Source organism: Haemaphysalis longicornis, unplaced genomic scaffold (genome assembly GCF_048455015.1).
Source record: "Haemaphysalis longicornis isolate Haplotype H1 unplaced genomic scaffold, Haemaphysalis longicornis Haplotype H1 scaffold_9, whole genome shotgun sequence".
In the NCBI taxonomy this organism is placed as follows: Eukaryota; Metazoa; Arthropoda; class Arachnida; order Ixodida; family Ixodidae; genus Haemaphysalis; species Haemaphysalis longicornis.
The window spans coordinates 23,229,174-23,251,477 of record NW_027526460.1 but is presented as its reverse complement, the minus strand read 5'-3'; the positions used below and the strand labels follow the sequence as shown (position 1 = coordinate 23,251,477).

Here is a 22,304-nt window from a genome sequence, read left to right as displayed (position 1 = left end):
ATAAAGACAGAAGTTCGATTTTCCGGACAAAATTTTCTGCGGCAGTGCCATGGTGCGATTTCAGGGCGACGCCGTTTTGAATCCTAAACTACTTGGCTAACTTCGGATTGGATAGGGGTTGGCTTGACTCCCGCAGGGTAACAAACTTTGACATTCGAGGCCACAATTTTGCATGTAGTCTTCAGTTGTAAACGGCTTTTGTAAAAGAGAGTGCGCGGCGAGCGAAGCCAGTAATTGGCAGGGTTTGTTTCAATTATAGACGGAGCACTTACCAGCTGATTGTGATGATGAAGATGTTCCTCCGAATTTGTGCCTTCCGGAAAAGGTCGAGCATTGAAGCTTTCGCAATTTCTATCTCTTCTGATATCTTCTGCTGTACTTTCTTCGCATACCCAGAAAAGAGAACAGAGTAGAAATGTCAATATCTAGTCGATCTTATTTCCGTAATTTTGTTCGCGAGTCCACGATAGAGTTTCAGTGGAACAAAAGCAGACACAATATTGATTTGACAGCAATGTCATTCGCCGTCTGGGTTCTTTAGCCTAGCCCAATGAATAGTTGAGGCGATAGCTTTATGTGTCTCATTTGAAGGTTACCTTCAATGACACTGGCGTCGACATGAGCGATACAGAAACACAAGGAAGGCCAAATGCAAACCAAGACATTCCAGCTGCCTATTAAATGAATAATGGTTTCGAAAGAAAGCTAATTATTAATTAGTGATGGATAGCAGGATTAGTAAGGTAGATTCAGTTGGAATAAGATTAATTAGGGTGAACTAATTACTGATTAGGAATTAACAATAACTTTGGAAAGGTGGGTATTAAGGCATTAAGGCAGGACTAAGGTGAATAAGATGGATTCACCTTAAGATAAGATAAGAATGAGATAACATCAAGATGAATTAACGTGAATTAGAATGGAATAAAGGAGGTGAAATAGCGTGGCTGCTGTGTCGCTGGGTGGACGTGTTTATAAAAGGAACCTGTCACGAATACTCACAATATTACTCCGCAGTTCTGTTTTCAAAGGAAGTAGGTAGTCTTAAGTGTCGCGAGAAATTTCTTCTACGCGGCTTGACAAGAGCGTCAGTAATTGTTTGCGAGACAAATAACAGTTCTTTAATGTGCGGCGTCCGGAGTGCTACAAATAATGAAACGAGTATTAAGAGTGAAAAAATTGATTTACTACGTGGATTCGCGGTGGCTGGCAAAAGCAAAATTATTATCTTAAAATGGCGTACTACATGTCTTCAACGACTTTAAATGGGAAATAAAGACGGTCACTTGACATGTTGATAAATAGACAGCGAATCAATGGAAGTAATTACGCGATAAGGTGTCAAAGCGCCCGCTTCGTCTGTCGCAATATTCCTTTCTTTGGTGACAGGTGGTGCACTAGCCTTATCGTCAGAGAGGAAGCAATAAATAAATAAATAAATAAATAAATAAATAAATAAATAAATAAATAAATAAATAAATAAATAAACTGCCTCCCCGGAAGAGCTATAGACACAGAACAACCGACACTTACCACCAAATCTGAGGCCAAATCTTCCGGTTCGGCCACGCCATTAGTCTTTGCGACTCGCTGGAGAATCGCCATTGTGTCTTCGATTCGATTTTGAGACAGAAGCCACCGCGGTGATTCAGGTATTAGTCTGGAAGGGAGAAAATGAAGCGCGGCCGCGCACAAGACAAGATCGGTGTCCTCAGAACATTAGGCAAATTTTGACAGCTTTATTTACGCTTTTAAAGCCTCAAATTATTGACCGGGCAGTGAATGCCCCAATGTAAAACTGTTTCCTCTTCAAAGGCAGAGAAAAGGACAATTTCGTGTCAGTACTCCTTTAAGCAGGTGCATTAGCCCTTCTCACGCCCGATTCTTGGCCAATCCCCCACGTAGGTATGTGCCATGTCAGCGGCCAGGCAGCGCGCGCCCATCTCCCCCCGTTGCCAAGGAAGACGAGGAGATTCCTGGCCAATCCCCCACGTGGGTATGTGCCATGTCAGCGGCCAGGCTGCGCGCGCCCATCTCCACGTGCGCGGACATCGCCGGTGGACGCAGGTTCAGGGTCGCTTAAGAAGTGCATTGCACTTAAAAAAGCCTTCCTCTAATACAACACGACGTCGGGATCCTATTAATTGACCACGTGCTTACAGAAATGTTTACCACGAGAAAAAGACAAAAGGAAAATAGTCATTTTGTGCCGCAACCGAAATGTTCATTTTCAGCAAAAGCAGCCCTTGAGCTCAGCTGCCGCTGCTCACTGCGCGACAATGTCGGTGCGCGGGCGCGACCTCGCTGTGCTACTTTCGCACGTGCGATTGCAAATAGCTTTGCCATCTGCGTTCCCATAAAACGATTTTACGTGCCCACGGTGGCGCACTCGACATTGCGGCTCGGGTAGCTGCCAGGACACGTTCGCAAATGAGGCACGAGGGGAAAGGTCAGGTTTTACAGGGTGGTGTGGCCAAATCATGCTGGCCAAATCATGCGGCAGTGAGGACTTGTCGTACCGTTGAACTTTTAACTGACGTCACATATATCGTAATAGAAATAATGCGGTGCAACGCCTCGGCGGGGAGGGATAGGTGCAAAGATGCTCAATACTGCATAATTAGTACAAGTTAGGAGCCCTTAGGTGCGAAGAAAGACGCAATTAAGCAAAAAATTCCCCGCATTTCCCCGAGGGGAAGAGTGTGAAAGTGCGAATGCACGAGTTGAATTTGAACACACGAGTTGAACGAACACACACACACACACACACACACACACACACACACACACACACACACACACACACACACACACACACACACACACACACACACACACACACACACACACACACACACACACACACACACACACACACACACACACACACACACACACACACACACACACACACACACACACACACACACACACACACACACACACACACACACACACACACACACACACACACACACACACACACACACACACACACACACACACACACACACACACACACACACACACACACACACACACACACACACACACACACACACACACACACACACACACACACACACACACACACACACACACACACACACACACACACACACACACACACACACACACACACACACACACACACACACACACACACACACACACACACACACACACACACACACACACACACACACACACACACACACACACACACACACACACACACACACACACACACACACACACACACACACACACACACACACACACACACACACACACACACACACACACACACACACACACACACACACACACACACACACACACACACACACACACACACACACACACACACACACACACACACACACACACACACACACACACACACACACACACACACACACACACACACACACACACACACACACACACACACACACACACACACACACACACACACACACACACACACACACACACACACACACACACACACACACACACACACACACACACACACACACACACACACACACACACACACACACACACACACACACACACACACACACACACACACACACACACACACACACACACACACACACACACACACACACACACACACACACACACACACACACACACACACACACACACACACACACACACACACACACACACACACACACACACACACACACACACACACACACACACACACACACACACACACACACACACACACACACACGCACGCACGCACGCACGCACGCACGCACGCACGCACGCACGCACGCACGCACGCACGCACGCACGCGCACACGCACACGCACACGCACACGCACACGCACACGCACACGCACACGCACACGCACACGCACACGCACACGCACACGCACACGCACACGCACACACGCGCACGCACACACGCGCACGCACGCACGCACGCACACAACTACAAAGAAAGAAAGATGCATTTATTCACAGACACCTATTTGTGTTGTCGTTGTACTTGATTGCTAGAGCGGCTGAGATCCGCTCTAGCAATCAAGTACAAGTTTGAAATTTCGTGTCAGTACTCCTTTAAGCAGGTGCATTAGCCCTTCTCACGCCCGATTCTTGGCCAATCCCCCACGTGGGTATGTGCCATGTCAGCGGCCAGGCAGCGCGCGCCCATTTCCCCCCGTTGCCAAGGAAGACGAGGAGATTCCTGGCCAATCCCCCACGTGGGTATGTGCCATGTCAGCGGCCAGGCTGCGCGCGCCCATCTCCACGTGCGCGGACATCGCCGGTGGACGCAGGTTCAGGGTCGCTTAAGAAGTGCATTGCACTTAAAAGAAGCACCAAACCGGACATTGAAGGGAAAAAAAAGGTCAATGATGCATCCTGTGCCAAGATCTTAAGAAAACGTTTGCTGATGATGGTAGCTCTATTGAGTTTCAAAGGGATGCGATGTTCCAAGATGAGTTAACTGGGAAATACGTGGAATTTAATTCGTATCGCGGGCAGCCAGTCCGAGCCAATTTATGCCCTCCGGTGCTCACTTGTAGTAGAAAAGGTTGGGCACGGCGCACGCCGAGCAGATGAGGCCCAGCAGAATCCACGAGCGCGAGAGGTAGGCCACCAGAGGCAGGATGCACAGGCCCACGGTCCAGGACACGCAGCAGACGCCCAGCATCAGCGTCCGCTGCTTGGGGCCCACCAGCTCCAGCACTGCGCGGGAGCATCAGCCCCTCCAAGCTGTGCCACCATCACCGACCAGAATCTCAGCTGCCGTCCCGTTTCCCGGCGGATATCGAAGCGAACGCCCAGTTTAAACACGCGTCCATACATGCCCCGCCCTCTAACCATAGCCACACGCAGTACTCGCAGTGCGTCGTGATTGAGGATGACACATAACGCGATAGTAGTAAAAACTACTTGGTAACTTTCAGGCGTCAAAAAATGCTATCAAGGTATAATTGGGCATTTATAGGCAATTTTGTTCATCTGTTCTCTCTTCATCTTGCTCAATCGCTTGTTCGTTCGTTCATCTGGTTGTTGATTGATTCGTTCGTTAGTCAGTCCAGATTTTAGGGGTGAAGCCCCTTAGGGGTTGGGGTTGTTGGCGTCTCCTGTTGTCGCCATCGTCGTAATCGTCGTCTCGTGTAGTCATGGTATACTAAAACACAGTGAAAATCGTTTACGCCTCGCGCTAGAACGTAACGCGTACTAACAAAAACACCGGGACGCTCATTTACGCCTCGCGCTGGATCGCTTCGTAACGCGAACTTTGTACTTTAAGAGGTTATACTGAAGTGACGCGAAAATCTCGAAACCTTCACGAAGGAACGTGGCGATCGAAGCACCCATGGGAACATAGAGGAGGTAGGGTAAGGGTGGAGTTTACGTGGTAGCACCACCGGAAGTGGCTTGCTAGATAACCATGATATTAATTTTCAGCAAAAGCAGAATAGAGAAGAGAAAAAAAAAACTAAACTCACGGATGATGTAGGGCAGCTGAAAAATTTGAGGCATGACGCTGGCGTTGATAAATCTGAGGAACGCAAACGCGATGAAGTTGGTCACCAGGATGGAGGAGAGCCCGAACACGGTGGCCACGAACACCGTCACGATGAAGGCCGGTTTGCGGCCGATCCTGAAAACAAACAACGGCTACGAGGTACTTGTCAATACACCCGCAGTCCGCACACAAATTCATCTGTTAGTATGCTGTGGTTCAGTTGGTCAACTTAGCTGCTTTGTTCAAGAGCTACCTTTGCGGTAATGGACAGAAAGAGAAAGTAGGCATACTCAAGAAAAATTTGATTTTAATCCAATACCAATAACTTAATTTATGGTAGCCAAGAGTTCATGCACAGTCGGTTTGATGAGTTGAGGACAATTAAGCACTCGTTATGATGTAATTATTGCGTCCGACTTCAGAGAGAGAGAGAGAGAGAGAGAGAGAGAGAGAGAGAGAGAGAGAGAGAGAGAGAGAGAGAGAGTTAAAAATATTTATTGTACTGGTGAGCACGAGAATATTCTTAGGGCCTTCACCCAGTGAGAGGCATCCTTAATCTAAGATGCCTTAGTGCTGGCTGGCCGTCCGGACCGTTCCACCAGTCGGCGCTGTTCCGAGAGCTCGGAGCTGGTCAGCTGCGAACATGTCCCTTCAATATTTTCATTATCGCTTTCGTTTTGTACCTTTTTTCTTCGTTTGGTTGCTATCCCTCGGGAAATATTAACGTTCTAATAATAATCATCATCCTCATCATCGTCGTCGTCGTCGTAATCGCCGTCATCATCATCACAATAATCATCATCATCACCGTACGTACTAACGCTCACTGCAGGACGAAGGCCTCTCAGGCCACCTCCAAACCTGAACCCATTGCTTCCCCAATAAAGTGTTTTCAAATTGACCTTCCCCCGTTCCTGTTCTGCGCTGTCCATTGTTTGTCCTCGAATTTACCTATTTCGTCCCTACATTGAGTTAATGGGCGTCCCTATACTTCTAATCCCGTCTGTCGGTATCCACTCTGTTGGCTACCAAACGATATTTATTCTGATAATGCCCAGACTTTTCGCGCGGCCAGTCGAGATATTAAGGTACTTTACGGAGCGTTGCGTGATGTTCAACTGCAAAACTTCTGTGCCACGATTAAGTGGAAATTTATAGCTGAGCGCGCCCCGTGGTGGGGTGGATTTTGGGAACGCCTGATGCGGACAGTTAAGAACTGCTTAAGGAAAACATTAGGCAAAAACAGCTTCAACTTTAAGCAGCTCACTATCATACTTTCTGAGGTAGAAGCCGTGGTAAATTCGAGACCTTTAACGTATCTTTCGGCAGACGCTGCAGACAGGGAAGTGCTCACCCCTTCACATTTTTATGTGGTAGGCGAATCGTCACTATTTCGCAGACGAACGACTCTCCAGAGTTTGTTAGCCGCAGCCAAACTTGTGGAAACGCAGGCAGTGAAAGGTCAATGATTTCTGAAAACGTTGGCACAAAGATGATCCCTTAACTCTAAGAAACGCGCACAGCCGAACCGTACATCCTGACAATAGGTTCAAGGGGGGAGATGTGGTAGTAATCAGGGAAGATAAAACTCCTGTTATGTCTTGGAAACTTGGAAAAATCAGCGAAGTGCACTTAGGAAAAGATGGTCTTGTGAGAGCCTGGAAAGTTCAGTTATCCGATGGTCGAGCAGTGACTAGACCTGTGCAACCATTGGGCCCTTTGGGACTGTGCGAATGAATATTTGGGGGGCGCGGAGGATGTTGCGGATTTGTAATTTACCGCCAACGTGGTGATGATGATAGAGGCGCCGAGAAGGAAGTGGCACGTTTGCACGCACGAGGACTGCGACGGGCACGCGCATGAGTTCGGAACGCTGCGCTTGGACTACCGTGCACGGCTTTGCGTCGCTGTCTTCACGGCGGAGGTCACGTGGTGGCGGAGGTCACGTGGTGGCTCGAACGCCGGCGGTCGCAACTCAGCTACGCTCCAGCGTTTCCCCCCCCCCCCTACAACCGCCACCGCATCTAGCCGCAGCACTACAGCCACGGCCACCGACGCCGAAACGCTCAGGGACCCTCCTGACCAAGTTTCATTCACCGGTGAGCCCGCGTTTCTTCATGAGTGGAGTGCCAATCATCGACCACGCCGGCACGGCCTGCTAGGCCTAACCGGCGCTTCGGCGAACCCGCGTCGCCGTGGCAACGGTAGCGCGCCCCTTTGATCATCGCCCGCCTTGGCCAAGTCATGGAGGTCGTGGTCGAAGGGGAGGACCTCGCTCCCGAGGACTTCCACGGGGACGACTGGCAGCATATACATCGCGCCTACAAGGAAAACATCGAAAAAAGCAGGACCATTCAAGCCCCAGCAAGCAGCAGCCGGCGCACCAGCCGAAGATGCGCCGAGCAAAGCAGCGGACTCCGCCGAGAGCCAATCTACCGGAAGAAGACTACAAAATCGTGTTCCGCCCAAGAGGTGGATTAGATCTGAAAGCCACCAGCAGCGTTACCATCACAAATGCGATCTACGCAGCCGCAGGAGTTCCTTACATAAGCGGTGAGCAGGTACGCACACAGCCCATCTCGAACTACTTCATCGTTAGTACCCCCTCCAAGGATCGAGCGGTTCTCTTCTCCTCCGTGAAGTTTATGCGCATTAAGGACCAAAACTTCGAACTGTCGAGTCACGTCGCCGCCCCGTCGCGCACAGTGTCCGGCATCGTGTTCAACATTCCCGAGGACGAATCTCCAGACGACATCACGACAGGATTCAAAGATCACAACCCTGACTTCCACATACTGAGTGCCAGGAGGATGGGATCCTCCAAATCCATCCAAATTCTTTTTCAAGGCACCGTAGTACCATACTGGGTCCGATACCGACAAACGACCCAACGCTGCTACCCCTTACGCCGGAAAACGGAGGCCTGCCCGCACTGCTGGAAAGTAGGCCATCGACCAGACGTGTGTCCAGCGGCTGAGACTCGCTGCCACACCTGCGGCATAGTCAATCCTACCGACGGACACCCGTGCACCCCCAAGTGTGTGATCTGCAATGGACAGCACCTGACCGGGGCAGTAGACTGCCCGCGTAGATTCCAACCCCGACGGAGACTCCCACCATCGTCGCAAGACGGAAGACAACAACAGCGACAAGAACATCAATCGAGGTCAACACAGAAGTTCAAGTCGATCCTGAAAAACCCACAAGAATGGCCCAGCCTGCCGGAGCGAGAGAGAGGTCGCTCGAAATCTCGATCTCCATCCGGCAATAGGGCCACATCCAAGTCCCCTCCGCGGAGCCAATCGAGATCGCCGTCAGTCGACAACCGCAGGCGACAAACTTCCAAGGGGAGGGACAAGACGCCGCCGCCAGCGTCAACCGCAACCGCCGACAAACAGGTGAGCTGGGGCAGCGGGGCGTCCCACCGTTCCTCGAACACCCCTCCTCCTCAGACTACCCAAATTCCTGCAGAGTTTCGGATGGAACTAGCTAGTCTTAAAGCAGAAGTTAGATCTCTTACGCAGAGCATCGCGAAGCTGTTAAAAGATAATGAAGCCTTGCGGGGCGAAAATAAAGCCCTCCGTGAACAACTGACCACCCCGGCAGACCACTCTGGTACAGATGTTAATTCGCGCCCCACAAAGAAACGCGCTGTCGAAACCTCCCTCCCCCAAGAAGTCGAAGATAAACTTGGCGACATTGCACGCACCCTTCAAGGTATTCTAGAAGTTCAAAATAGTATCCAGAAGTCTATGGTAATATTACCACATAGCCAACTGCTAACAGCCCCATCACAGCGATCCTCTCCCCATGTCGAGAGAAACAGAGGCAAACCGTACAGTTAAAATCTGGCAGTGGAATTGCCGCGGATTTAAACGGAAGCGGCCAGAACTACAACTACTTGTTCAGTCACTTCAATTTCTTCCCGATGTAATTGCACTGCAAGAATACGGAACTAACGTTAAACTACCCGGCTATAAAGCTTTTCAGGACCCCGAAAATACCCGCACAGCCATTCTGGTCAATCGCAACCTACCGGCGACCAGGCAACAATTTGACAGTATAGACATTCATCATGATCTAATAACAATCTTTCCAAAGAAGCGCGAAGGGACTAAAATCTTCATTCTTAATGTATATAGCCCACCGCGGAACCGCGACCATAGATTTAATCTTCTTTTCGCTCTCACACGCAGGGAAGTAGGACCGCACGCGCTAGTGCTGGTAGGAGATTTTAATGCCCCACATACCACCTGGGGCTACAGATGCACTAACAAAAAAGGAAGGGACCTCTGGGAGCAAATACAGCTATACCACTTTAGCATTCTTGCTGACTCCGGAATAGCCACCAGGATAGGTAACAGCGTCCAAGTTGACACTGCCCCAGATCTTACCTTCGCCCTGCATACAAGATGCGAAGAGTGGAACGTTATTGGTCACACCCTCGGCAGCGATCACTTTATTATCAAGACAATAATTAAGCACACGACGAAAATCAAATACACTCCCCGTCAGGCAACACTAGTCGAGTGGGACGAATTCCGATTTCTTCGAAACAGCAATGCAGATGACGCTCCGATATCAAATATAGACACTTGGACAGAACAACTCCTAATGGACATAAAAACCACCACGAAAAAGCTTGATCAGGACATCCCATCCCTAACCATTGATGCCAGGCTTGCCCACCTTTGGGAGGCCTACAAAAGCATCCAGAAGCGCTGGCGCAGACAAAAACGCAACCGCAAGCTTAAGTTGCGCATGGCCTCACTGGAAAGGGAAATAGCAGCACACGCCAGCGAGCTCGCACGAGACCAATGGGACCAAATTTGCGACCAGCTTTAAGGAAATCTAGGGATGAAGAAAACATGGCAGCTTCTCAGACACCTCATCGATCCTAACCACAGCAAAGCTGAGCAGAGAAACCGTCTAACACAGGTCATGCATAATTTCCCAGGATCTGATACAGAACTCCTTGACAAAATTCGTGACACATATTTGCCCCCGAGTCCTAGCCTCAAGCTCCCAAATTACACCGGCCCCTCAAATTCTGAAATGGACCGAGACATCTCGGAAGCGGAGCTCAGGGCGGCCATCGCAAAACTTCGCACCAGCTCAGCTCCTGGCCCCGATGGCGTAACTAATAAAGCACTCCGCAATCTGGATGACAAATCGATTGCATCCCTAACGCATTACATGAACGAATGCTGGAGATCGGGCACCCTACCTCGGTCGTGGAAACATGCGAAAGTAGTTCTGATTCCCAAGCCGAACAAACCTCTCGCACTCGAACATCTACGCCCTATTTCACTTACATCCTGCCTCGGTAAGCTCATGGAGCACATCATACACACCCGGCTGTCAAATTACCTCATAGACACAGAGAAATTCCCCCATACGATGGTAGGTTTCCGAGCCGGTTTATCTACACAAGCTGTGGTGCTCAGACTCCATCATTACGTCATACGACGTTCGCCTGACAGGTTAGATTCATCGGCAGTGCTAGCACTAGATCTGACCAAGGCCTTCGACAACGTTGGCCACGAGGCCATTCTCAAAGGCCTGCAATCGATCAATCCTGGAGTACGCACCTATAATTACATCAAAGACTTTCTCTCAGACAGGACGGCTGTCATGCACTTGGGTGACCTCGCAACCCCCATTTTTTCGGTTGGAGGAAAGGGTACTCCTCAAGGAGCCGTTCTTTCCCCACTCTTGTTTAATCTGGTTATCCTAAAAATCCCGAAGAGACTAGAAAAAATTCCGGGTCTCCATCATAACCTGTACGCGGATGACATCACTCTGTCGGCCAACAGAAATAGCGATGCCCAAATTGAGGAAATCATGCAGATGGGCATCGACATCGTCATAGAGGAAGCTGGCAGAGCGGGACTCTCTTGCTCCCCATCTAAATCCGAGCTGCTTTTACTTCCGTCACCGGCTCAAAGACCACCTCAGAAACCGAACATCGAGCTCCACATAAACGGCAAACCGATCCCAGAGGTCCCGATAATCCGAATCTTAGGACTAAGAATACAAAGCAACCGCAAAAGTGACAGCTTCATAATCCTAATGAACCGAGCCGCGGACCAGACGGCCCGACTTGTCCGCAGGGTCACCAACCGCCATAAGGGTCTTACCGTAAGCGAAAAAGTTCGCATTCTCCAAGCCGTTGTCATAAGCCGGCTAGTTTACTCCCTCCCTTATCTCCTCCTAACTAAGGCCGACCTAGATAAAATCGACGTGCTAATTAGGCGAACCTATCAATTGGCGCTTCGACTCATTCCCGGCACTTCCACTGCCCGATTGGATGGAATGGGTCTCCACAATACAGCTCAGGAGCTGATAGAAGCCCACTTAACGAGTCAGTATGAGCGACTGGCCCGAACCAGCACGGGGAGGCACATCCTTCAAGAACTGGGTATCGGTCATCATGCAAACTTCGCGCAACTACACCCCATCCCCGCTTCAATTCACTCCCAACTAATAATCAAACCGTCGCCCCGCAATATGCACCCTCAGCACCACGTCGCTAGGAGACTAAAGCGAGCGGAAGCACTCCACAAGATGTACGGCAACAATCCCCGGGTTGTATATGTCGACGCGGCAGAATACCGATTCCACGACGCATACACGATTGCAGCCATGAACAATGCCAAGGAACTTCTCAATTCGGCCACCGTTCGGTCCCCCCGCCCAGAGACAGCGGAAGAGGCGGCCATAGCCCTAGCCCTAACACTCGACCCCAGTCCCAGCACGATCATTTCCGATTCTAAAACTGCAATTCAAAATTTTTCCACCGGTCGCATCTCAAAGCCGGCACTCAAAATTTTGACCGGAAACTCTGCCCGACCCCTAAAACAGCCAGTTTTTCTGACCTGGACGCCCGCGCATTCGGGCCTCGAAGGGAACGAAGCGGCCCACGAACACGCCCGAGGACTCACGATCCGGGCTGGGCCCAGCCTCTATCTTTACCACGGGGCGCGATCTGCGCGGGATCGCCTGGTCTCTTTTCACGACATCACTATGCACTACCGCCTCTCCCGCTTGACCTATCCTCCGGCGGACAAAACTTTAGACAATTGTAAGGCTCACACGTGGCGACTTCTTCAGACAGGCACCTTTCCTAATCCCGCCGTCCTGACGCACATCCACCCAGCTCTGTACCCCACTTCGGCCTGCTGCTTATGTGGCGGTCATGCCACACTATCCCACATCATCTGGACTTGCCCGAAAAACCCCTTTCCAGAAATACCCTCCGAGGAACGGTGGGAGGCCGCGCTGCGCAGCTCGGACCCGGACCTACAGGCCCGCTTGGTCGCCAGGGCTGCCGAGATCGCTGATCAGTTCACGCTGACAGCCATCAACGCAATCTAACCACCAGCATCGTTTTCATGAGGCATAATCACTGATAGTCCTCGAAATAAAGTTTATTCTCTCTCTCTCTCTCTCTCTCTCTCTCTCTCTCTCTCTCTCTCTCTCTCTCTCTCTCTCTCTCTCTCTCTCTCTCTCTCTCTGTCTTCACGGCGCCAATAAACGCTGAAGAACGGCTTTCCCTTTTCGTAACAACGCCTTCAATAAATGTTTATGCAACGTGAAGTCCTCCTGTGCTTTCTTGCACCTGTGTACGGCACTGGTTTCACTAGGTCCACACTGATTGCTGCTTCACAGCATTGCACTGACGTCACTGCCATTTGTTCTTCTGCGTATGCCAGTAAGGGTTCGCGGTGCGGAAACTGCATGCGGCTTACTTGTGGCGGCCTTGCTGCGGCCTCTGTCTCAACGATGTGGGGTCACGTGGAGCACGGAACGGGGACATGCAGTACGGCACACTGTCGTTTGCGTCAGCGTACTTTACAAACAAAGTTACAGCCTTCGCTATAAAAATGGCTTTGTAGCTGTGTGCATCCGCTGGACACAGCCCACGGCGAATCCCAGCACAGCTTCCCATGAGCGGCTTCGGCTGTAAAAAAAATGCACTGCTACTTATTTTCGGGCGCGTGCGGCGAATGTGGTTTACTTCGAAGCTGTTACAGCAGCTGTGAGCGCTAGAAAGCATCATGACCGTATTATATGAAGCGGGTTGATTCTTCTACCGGGGTCAGTACGAAACAACGCGTAGCGCGAAGTTTGAATTTTCAGGGATATGGTGGCCATGCCATGGGTTGTGTGCACGACACTTGGAGCTGCTCGAAGAGATTCGGGCGATCTCCTGAGAGACGAAAGAGGTTAGTGCAGTAACAGCATCTTTTGTCATTAGGCTGGAAATCTGCTATGTCGTCCAAGCCTGCTCTATGCGGGGATTTTTTTATATGAAATGCGTACTTTTCATGAGTGTGTGTGTGTGTGTGTGTGTGTGTGCGCGTGCGTGCGTGCGTGCGTGCGTGCGTGTGTGCGTGCGTGTGTGTGTGTGTGTGTGTGTGTGTGTGTGTGTGTGTGTGTGTGTGTGTGTGTGTGTGTGTGCGTGCGTGTGAGAGAGAGAGAGAGAGAGATTGCTTTTACCCCGCAGGACTACTATAGTGGGTTGTATGTGCGTTTAACTGTTTAAATAACCACTGCTGAACGTTGGCGTTCGTCCCGTCTTCTTCCGTTGTGCTCATGTAAACGTTGCGGTTTGCGTTTGGCAATCTTAATCATGAGCCACCGACGCCCGCAACAAAACGTTGTTCGAAAAGCCTTCCCTTTCCGCCAAAACAGAACCTGGCCGCAGGCTGCGGTTCGCGCATTTTTGACGAGCGGAAACGATGCCGGAAAAGGTGGTGTATGCCGCGGAGCCAAACTCACCTGTCGGACAGCATGCCCAGGAGGACGGTCCCGATGGCGCTTCCCACGTTGCCCAGGGTGAACACGAGGCTCGGCAAGTGCGCCTGGTCGCACACCAGGTTCCACTGAAGCACAAAAGTTGGGGAACATATTCCTCCACCATAAATGCGCTTTCCTTCAGTTCTCGTACGAGTCACTCATGGGCATCTTGTAGGCGGAAATTAAGGACAATTTGCAAAAGAAAAACTTTACCATCCCTTCCTAAGAAAGTTGAGACAATCGCGAAAGCTTACTCATACCAAAACTGCGGCAAAAGTGCGCCAAAATGTTCTCTAAAAGTGCGCCAAACGTACGTTGCAAACCCGTCCAATAGAGCGTCAAACCTTCGAAGACCTAAATCGTAAACGAAAAACTGATCCATGCGACGACTTTGCCCGCACTAAGTAAACGAATCTACGGACGATTTAAATGAATAGCTGATACGGGGTTTATGATACAAAGGTATGCTATTGTACTCCTTCTTTATGAGCGATGTGTCTATTGTCTTATTTAGAGCCATTCTTTCTTTGCGATGTTCAAGTAACCATTTTGACACAATGGAAGCCCGGTTTCACGCACACTCCGTGTGTTTAGAGATTATATTCGAGCATTTTGGTCGATCAATTTGTGCTATAGGGAAACGCATTAGGTTTATGACAAGACGTCATCGGTTCCACTAAGAAAGCTTTCCATGAATGTGACGCAGCCGTTCGTACTGAGAACGATGAGTTCATACATCGTGAAGTCGCTACACCCTAACTTAGTCGCACTACATGCAGGGGATCAAGATCATGCCCTTGAGATCGTTCATCCCGTTCGCCACGAGAGGCAGCGGTGGCAGTTAACACAAGGGGAGTGGAATTATGGCACCTCTCCATCTTGCGTAGGAGTTGTACCACCCCTCCGAACAGGCCCAGCTTTGTATAAGTATGCCTATACATGAGGGGGCAGCTGGGCGTCTTCACACGTGAAACTTGTTCAACGTCACTCACATTATGCTACGTCCACATCGAACCATGAACGGCCACAAAATAGCCCCATGCCGGCCCGTCCTACCTGCGTGGATGCCGTGCTCTCGTAGTTGGTGGTGTCGTACGCGAACTCCGTGCATGGCACTTTCTCCAGGTCTTGTACACCGTAGAGGGTGTCGTTACTGTCCCCCGCGGCCCCTGCCAGTAGTGCACGCGCGACGGTAGCGTTGATAGCGTCCAGCGCGTACGTACTGCACTCGCCGTCGGTCACCAGCAGCGGACGCAGGGGAGTCGGGTCTTCACTCAGGTTGAAGGCGAGCGCCAAGTCCGGGAGAACGCACGAGTGCTTGGGCACGGAGAGCATGAATATCTGGTTCATGAAATAGCCCGGCATAAGCAGGGACGTCGGCGCCAGGTAGCCCCACACGAGTAGCCGCTGGAAGCGACCGTAGCCGCCCACTTTCTCGAGCACGTCCTCGAACTCCATCGCTCGACTTCGCGGGTCGAATTCCCGCCGCAACCCGGACGACAGATCTGCTGACATCGGCGTTGTAGCAAAGCAGGTTGCAGTTGGAGCGGTGGTAATGCTCGCGAAATGCAACCGGCTTGTACGTGTAGCGCTTTCGAGTGCTTCTACACTCGCACTTGCTTCCTCGTTTTGCTCTATCACGCGGACGGGCAACCACAGGTGGCGGCTTCTACAGTGCTTGTACAGACGAACTGGTGGCCTCGCTTTGCTCTATTAGGGTTACCGTGAGCCACAGGTGGCGGCGCTGCAGTAAGCACATGACAGAACCCCCCAAAACGAAGTTTAAATCGTCACAGCTGGGCGCCTAGTCACAGTTTCGAAAAAAAAAGGTCTTTGCCATGCTCCCGCTGGTTTCGTGTGCTTCTCTCCTTTCCGCGGATATTTCTCTCCTTTTTTTTAATTGACGCCCCAAAGTCACCCCTCCCGTTGCTTTCGCGGTTTTATTTTTTCTTTTGTGACGCAATAAAAAGTCCCCCCTAGCGTTACAATTGTGCTCATGTTATAATCGAGTAAGTACGGTAATTACGTTGCAAGAATACAAGATCTGGTTTTCGCGTCGATCGTGCGTTCGGGGCGCTTGTGGCCTGAATGTCCAACGAGACGAAAGATCCAACGAGTCGAAAGGTCCAATTCGTCGCGTGATCAGCGAGCCTGAATGTCCAACGAGACGAAAGGTTCAATCGAGCCTGAATGTCCAACCAGACGAAAGGTCCACCGAGTCTGAAGGTCCAACCGAGCCTGAATGTCCAACTAGACGAAATATCCAAAGAGACGAAAGGTCCAATCGAGCCTGAACGTCCAACAAGACGAAAGGTCCACCGAGTCTGAAGGTCCAATCGAGCCTAAATGTCCAACGAGATGAAAGGTCCCCTGAGACGAAGGGTCGAACAATACTAAGGCCCCACTGTTTCATTCAAGACACGCATTTCTTTTTTTGAAGATTAAGCCGATAGCGATAGGTTCAAGTGTGTAGTGCCAAACGTACACTGCGTTAATAAAATGAGCGTTGTGACAGTGCAGGTAGTCGTGTGCCGCTTGTGGCCTGAATGTCCAACGACACGAAAGGTCCAACTAGTCGAAAGGTCCAATTCGTCACGCGATCGGCGAGCCTGAATGTCCAACGAGACGAAAGGTCCAATCGAGCCTGAATGTCCAAAAAGACGAAAGATCCACCGAGTCTGAAGGTCCAACGAGACGAAAGATCCAATCGAGCCTGAATGTCCAACGAGACGAAAGATCCACTGAGACTAAGGGTCCAACAGTACTAAGGCCCCACTGTTTCAGTCAAGACACGCATTTTTTTAAAGATTAAGCAAATAGCGATGGGTTCAAGTGTGTAGTGCCAAACGTTACACTACGTTAATAAAATGAGCGTTGTGACAGCGCAGGCAGTCGTGTGCAGGCCTCACTTTTGCGTCAGTATAAAGGGTTGCACATGAACGTACCGTACCGCATGGCTTTCGTCAACCTCCTCAAAATAGTTCCACCACAAAACCATCAAAAAAGTGCGATTTTGAGTATGGAAATCTATAAGACTAATCTGTTTGTTCACGGCAGAGAGTACCATCGTATGATTAATGGCTTGTGAGACTGGCCCGGGAATCACAAAATTTCGCCACTACTCTTAAGCTAGAAAAACGAACTTTTGCTCAATTGATTTTTTTAAAAACGTATGGGTTATCTGATCGAGTTAGCTGGAGCACCCCTTAATGGTTGACTAGAATTAACGTGCACACAAAATCAGCTGAACCGCATCGAGAATAAATAATTGCATTCAAGCAGCATCAGCGGCTGGCACTCTCTCTCTCTCTCTCTCTCTTGTTCGCTCCTTCCTTTCAAGTATAGTAGTCCATCCCTCAATAGCTGTATTTTATTCCATCCGAGAGCCATCCGAGAGCGATATCCGACACCGGTATCCATTATCCCGATGCCCATTACGAAAATATTACACATGTGTTAAGACGGCGATTGCGGAACAAAATATACAGCCAGTATTTTGCGGACAGCCATGCATGGTGGAGGGCTACTGATTAATTGATGATGCCTAATGATCTATAACGGGCGCTGAAATGTAGACACACTGATGCTTTTGCGTCTCCTAAGTTACCCTGCGTAGTCACCAACCGCAAGTGTGTGCCGGTGCGTTGCTGTAAATTAAACATAAAGGGGAGATGGGCTTAGTAATTTAAACGTATTGTGGGGATGTGCGCAATTAGCACTGTGGTGCTCTTGATCCGAAGAGGCCGGGTTTTCTCTATTACGTCACCGCTGTCGTCGTGTGGCGTAAAATTTCAATGTTTTTCAATTGTTGGTACTGTTGTTCGGTTAAAAAAACGTCTTTGAGGGCTGGTATGGAGTTGAGTGGGTGACCGAAGGCTGGCTCCATCGAATTATACTGTTGCATTTGGCCTTCTTAAGCCCTTTAAAAAAGAGTCAGATAAAGACCTGAACAAAGAAAAATGAAAGAGAATTATGAAGACGTTGCAGCAGAGGTTTCACTGAAATTCCGAGTATGCCATGCGCACAAGTTGCTATTTCCTCTTAGTGGTTCGACTTCGCGCACGATTTCCTACTAGTTTCTTTGTTACGCTGGTCGACTGAACACAAGCTAAACGTACATGCCTTTTGAAAATTCCGCTTTCCGATGCGTAAGTGCTGAATTTGGCGAGTAAGCTTTAAGGACGATTTTTTCTATGTTCGAAAGCTCATACCTCACGATTACGCAGAAGTGTAAAAATTACTCGATAAAAGTATTTACTGGCGTTTGTGCAACACGCGCATTATGCACAATCAAGAGTACCAACTATACTTTTACCGAAGGCTTGAAGAAGCTCTATGCCTATATGGTCAAAATATTTGCCTTTTCAGCTTCCTGCGTGGTAAGAAGTCTAAAGTGGGAACAAATTCGAGACTAAATGGAAAATATCTGCTGTAGCTGTCCATTTTCTTCTCTTTTTCTGCCGTGTATTTTAGGGCTAACGCTGGTCATCGCAGTTTTCACGTAAATGTATTAGGTTAAGCTATAGTGCAAAACTTTTGGAAAGATAAACGCAGATTGTTGGTGTACACCATAAAGCATATTTAGGCCCATAGAAGCCTTAGAAAGTGTATGTTATGTCTTTTATATGTTTTGTTTAAATATTGTTTTAAAAGTTGTTCTCATGCGAACACTCTATTCTAAGTTGACTCAATAAAAAGTGGTTGGTAGTAAAATAGGGTAGGTCTGAACACGTGCAATGAACCAAAATTAATGAGACACACTACTGAGATACCGTGAGTGCGCCTTGGTGAGAAAGGGAGCCATATTAAAACTTGTGGCGCGATTTCACTTGTTGAGTTTTGTTGCACACCCCATAATGTGAGAAAAAAACTGTGCCAAGTTTTACTAGAAATCAGTATCACGCAGAAGTTATGAAGGTTCGCGTTTGAACCAATCGCCAAAAATATTAATTCAGCTCCTATTCCCGAACTGGCCGAAATGGCCGCCGTCACGTTGGACGATGCAGCGAATAGTGCTCACATACATCGCACGTTATGATGAAAATCATGCTGCTTGCCTCGCGGAGATTGACCACCTCACCCTCCGACGTAACGGCGAAGATGAGACGATCGGTGTGTGGTAGAATTGACCCCTTCGACTAGGAACAGTACTCGCGGCGTCATACAGGTTGACTCCGTCATTACCAATGAAACAATTCTAAACTACTGTAAACTAGCAGATGTCTTGAAGGTCCAGAGAATCGGAAAGACAGATCGAGCTATTCTAACATTTGATTTCCCCGCCCTTCCCAAAACAGTCAAGCACTACATGGAATTAGTCCGAGTAACGGAGTACCGAGCAAATAGATTGGTGTGCTTTAGCTGACACAGTCTAGGTGATACGGCCAAGTCCTTTCCATCTCCAAGGGTGTTTAGAGAGCGGGGTCGCTCCCATGCGGAGACCGCTGAATGCGACCCTATAATATATTGCGTCGCATGTGAAGAGACAGGTCACCTCGCCGTTAGCAAGGTCTGCCCGAGTTGCATGCCCAAGATGGAAGAGCGCAGCACCAGGTCGATTTCGACTAAGAGAAAAACTCCCTGACGCGGCTTTGTCGTCTGGCCCACGCTCTACACCGCATGGCGTCACCTGGGCTTCTACTTTGGCAGGAATATCCCAGAAGTTGTCGTCTCCGATTGGCCCTCTGCCCGAAAATCTGCCGTTGGCGATAGAAAATGCTCAACTTTGCCTCACCCTCTCCGAGCTATACGCGCACAGATGGCAACCATGCGGAAAGAGCTCGCAGACCTTGGAAACGTCGCAACGCGTCGTCAGTCGGTCTCTCCAGTACCGAATAGGGCCGCCCCTATATTTCGTTGCCGCTTGCGCACAAGTCGTCGCAAGCACGCCTGTGATGCAGTGCTGAAGACAGGATAGCTTTACATCACCGAACAGATGCTCACACAGCGGGACGCCCGCTTCAAGTTCGAAAATAACAAGGAGTGGCAAGGAGCTTCAAGTGAGATCGTCGCACTGCAAAGGGAGGTTACCTCGATTGAAGAAGGACATCGCAAGTTCATGGAGCTGGTGGGTCAAAACATTCAAGCCTCCTGTCCCCAAATGCCCTCTCCGAGTGTATCAAACAGGAAGAAGAAACATTAGGTATCCAAGATTTCTACGGTACCCCTCCCAAATATGTGTATTTTACAGCGGAACTGGCGTAGCTTTCTACAGTCCGGACCACTCCTAAAATCCCAGGTGTCAACTCTGCGTCCTCTCGCCCTCGTACTCCAAGAAGCACGAGGCCCCTGCAAGATACCCAACTACACCGCAGTTATGGATCCAGCTATACCTCATACTCGATCCAACAATAAAAAAACCTCGTGACAGGCTGCGATCTTAGTGCATAATTCCTTCCAAGCAGTGCAACACTGCTGGGATGGCGCTTGCATTGAAACCAGAGAAGTCATCATTTGATTTGATTTGATTTTTATTCTTGCGCGAAAAAACAACAAACAAAACACTTTCGCGTAAAGGGAGACGGGAAAAAAGCCTCAAAAACAGCTTGACCAGCCCCAGCCCCTCGGTGGAAGAGGCGGCAACCGGCATTGGACAATATGAACAAAAATCAACACAAACAAAAAACGCAACGTATATACACTATATGCAGTGACTATACACAGTACTCAAAATACATACTGAGCAGGGTTTGGAAAAATAGTGAGCTTACGTATACAGTAGCGAGAAAGAGGAAGATATTTATCCTGATAACAACATCATGAGTTAAGTGTAAAGGTGCTGCATATATGGTTAAAAGGAATGGTGGAAATGTCTTGAAAATTATTGAGTAAAGGCGGCAATCTGTGTCGCAACATTTGTTCTCCGTTTTTGCTCGGCATTTTTTTTACTTTACAGGTTTCAGGATTGCGAGTTGATTATATCGGAGAGAGCTTTTCTAGACTAGCTAGATTAATTAGTGAACCGTTATTTACCACCGCTTGTTTGCAACATCGGCAAAGTTTATAACTGTAAATAGAATCCCTGCGAATAACATTGTATTTTTTAAATAGTTCTCGTGTAGGAGAAAGATGCGGAACCTTGCTGACTAGGCGAATAGCTTGTTTTTGTAAAACTGTAAAACCCATGCTGATTGCATCGGTGTATACAAACCGACTTCAGGCGCCATCCCTTCCACTCTGTATGATTGGATACCGCACCTTCTCTCTCAATTTTTCAGGCCCCATCATAATAGGGGGTGATTTTAATGCCTGAAATACCCTCTGGGACTATTCCTCCTCAAACCGCCGGGGCCGGCTGTTAGAGCAAACCGTCGAATTCGGCCGGTTGCAACTCCGCAATGAACACAGAGTCCTCACCCGTATTGGCCGCTACCATTTCCAGGCCGGTACAACACCGGAGTTGGCCATCAACACCTCCGGAGCAGCGAAGACATGACGCACATTAAACAGTACCTAGGAATTAAGTTATCATTACCCTATTCTACTTCAAATTAAAGGCAAGAAATTAAGAACGAGGATGATATACCACCGTGTAAACTGAAACTTTTATCGAGAACGATACGTGGTTGACCCCCATTCAACCTTGGATGATTTCGTCACGTCCTTGACCATGACACGTTCGCTCGCTACTGAAACAATCACCAGTACCGCTGAAGTTGACCGTCTGGATTCACATTGTTTCAACTTCTTCGCATGTGCTGAACGCCTTACGAAGCGTTATAGAGCACAGGGCAAAAGTCAACATCATTTGATGCAGTTGAAACATCGTTACCGTGTTATTCGGGAATATCAGCTTACGCTTCGAAGTGAGAATTAGCATAATGTCTGCCAGGAACGTGGCCACGAGAGTGAACTTTCTCGACTATGGCGCATTTTTTGGGGCATGAATAGTCGTGCAAAGGCCCGCCTCCCCATACTGAATGAGATGTGTCTTCAAATGGACTACTATCAAATGGAAGGCACCCTTATCCACACGTTT

General features: G+C 49.2%; 2 protein-coding genes across 3 annotated transcripts in view; one reads left to right on the top strand and one right to left on the bottom strand.

The window, feature by feature from the left end:
• The window catches only part of LOC144152469 (carcinine transporter-like), a 35,530-nt gene extending 19,620 nt beyond the window's left edge, over positions 1-15,910 (bottom strand). Inside the window, exons 1-6 of one of the 2 annotated variants that reach the window (XM_077683739.1) lie at positions 15,383-15,910; positions 14,309-14,412; positions 5,505-5,659; positions 4,566-4,734; positions 1,534-1,660; positions 273-382 (exon numbers count right to left, since the gene is read on the bottom strand). In XM_077683739.1, coding sequence (XP_077539865.1) covers positions 273-382; positions 1,534-1,660; positions 4,566-4,734; positions 5,505-5,659; positions 14,309-14,412; positions 15,383-15,841 — 1,124 coding nt within the window. In that variant the 5' untranslated portion in view covers positions 15,842-15,910. The remainder of the gene's footprint in view (positions 1-272; positions 383-1,533; positions 1,661-4,565; positions 4,735-5,504; positions 5,660-14,308; positions 14,413-15,382) is intronic. The other variant, XM_077683740.1, reaches the window with a different exon arrangement.
• Positions 1-22,304, top strand: part of LOC144152472 (solute carrier family 2, facilitated glucose transporter member 8-like) — a 285,436-nt gene that overhangs the window by 65,294 nt on the left and 197,838 nt on the right. The gene's annotated exons all lie outside the window — the stretch shown is intronic.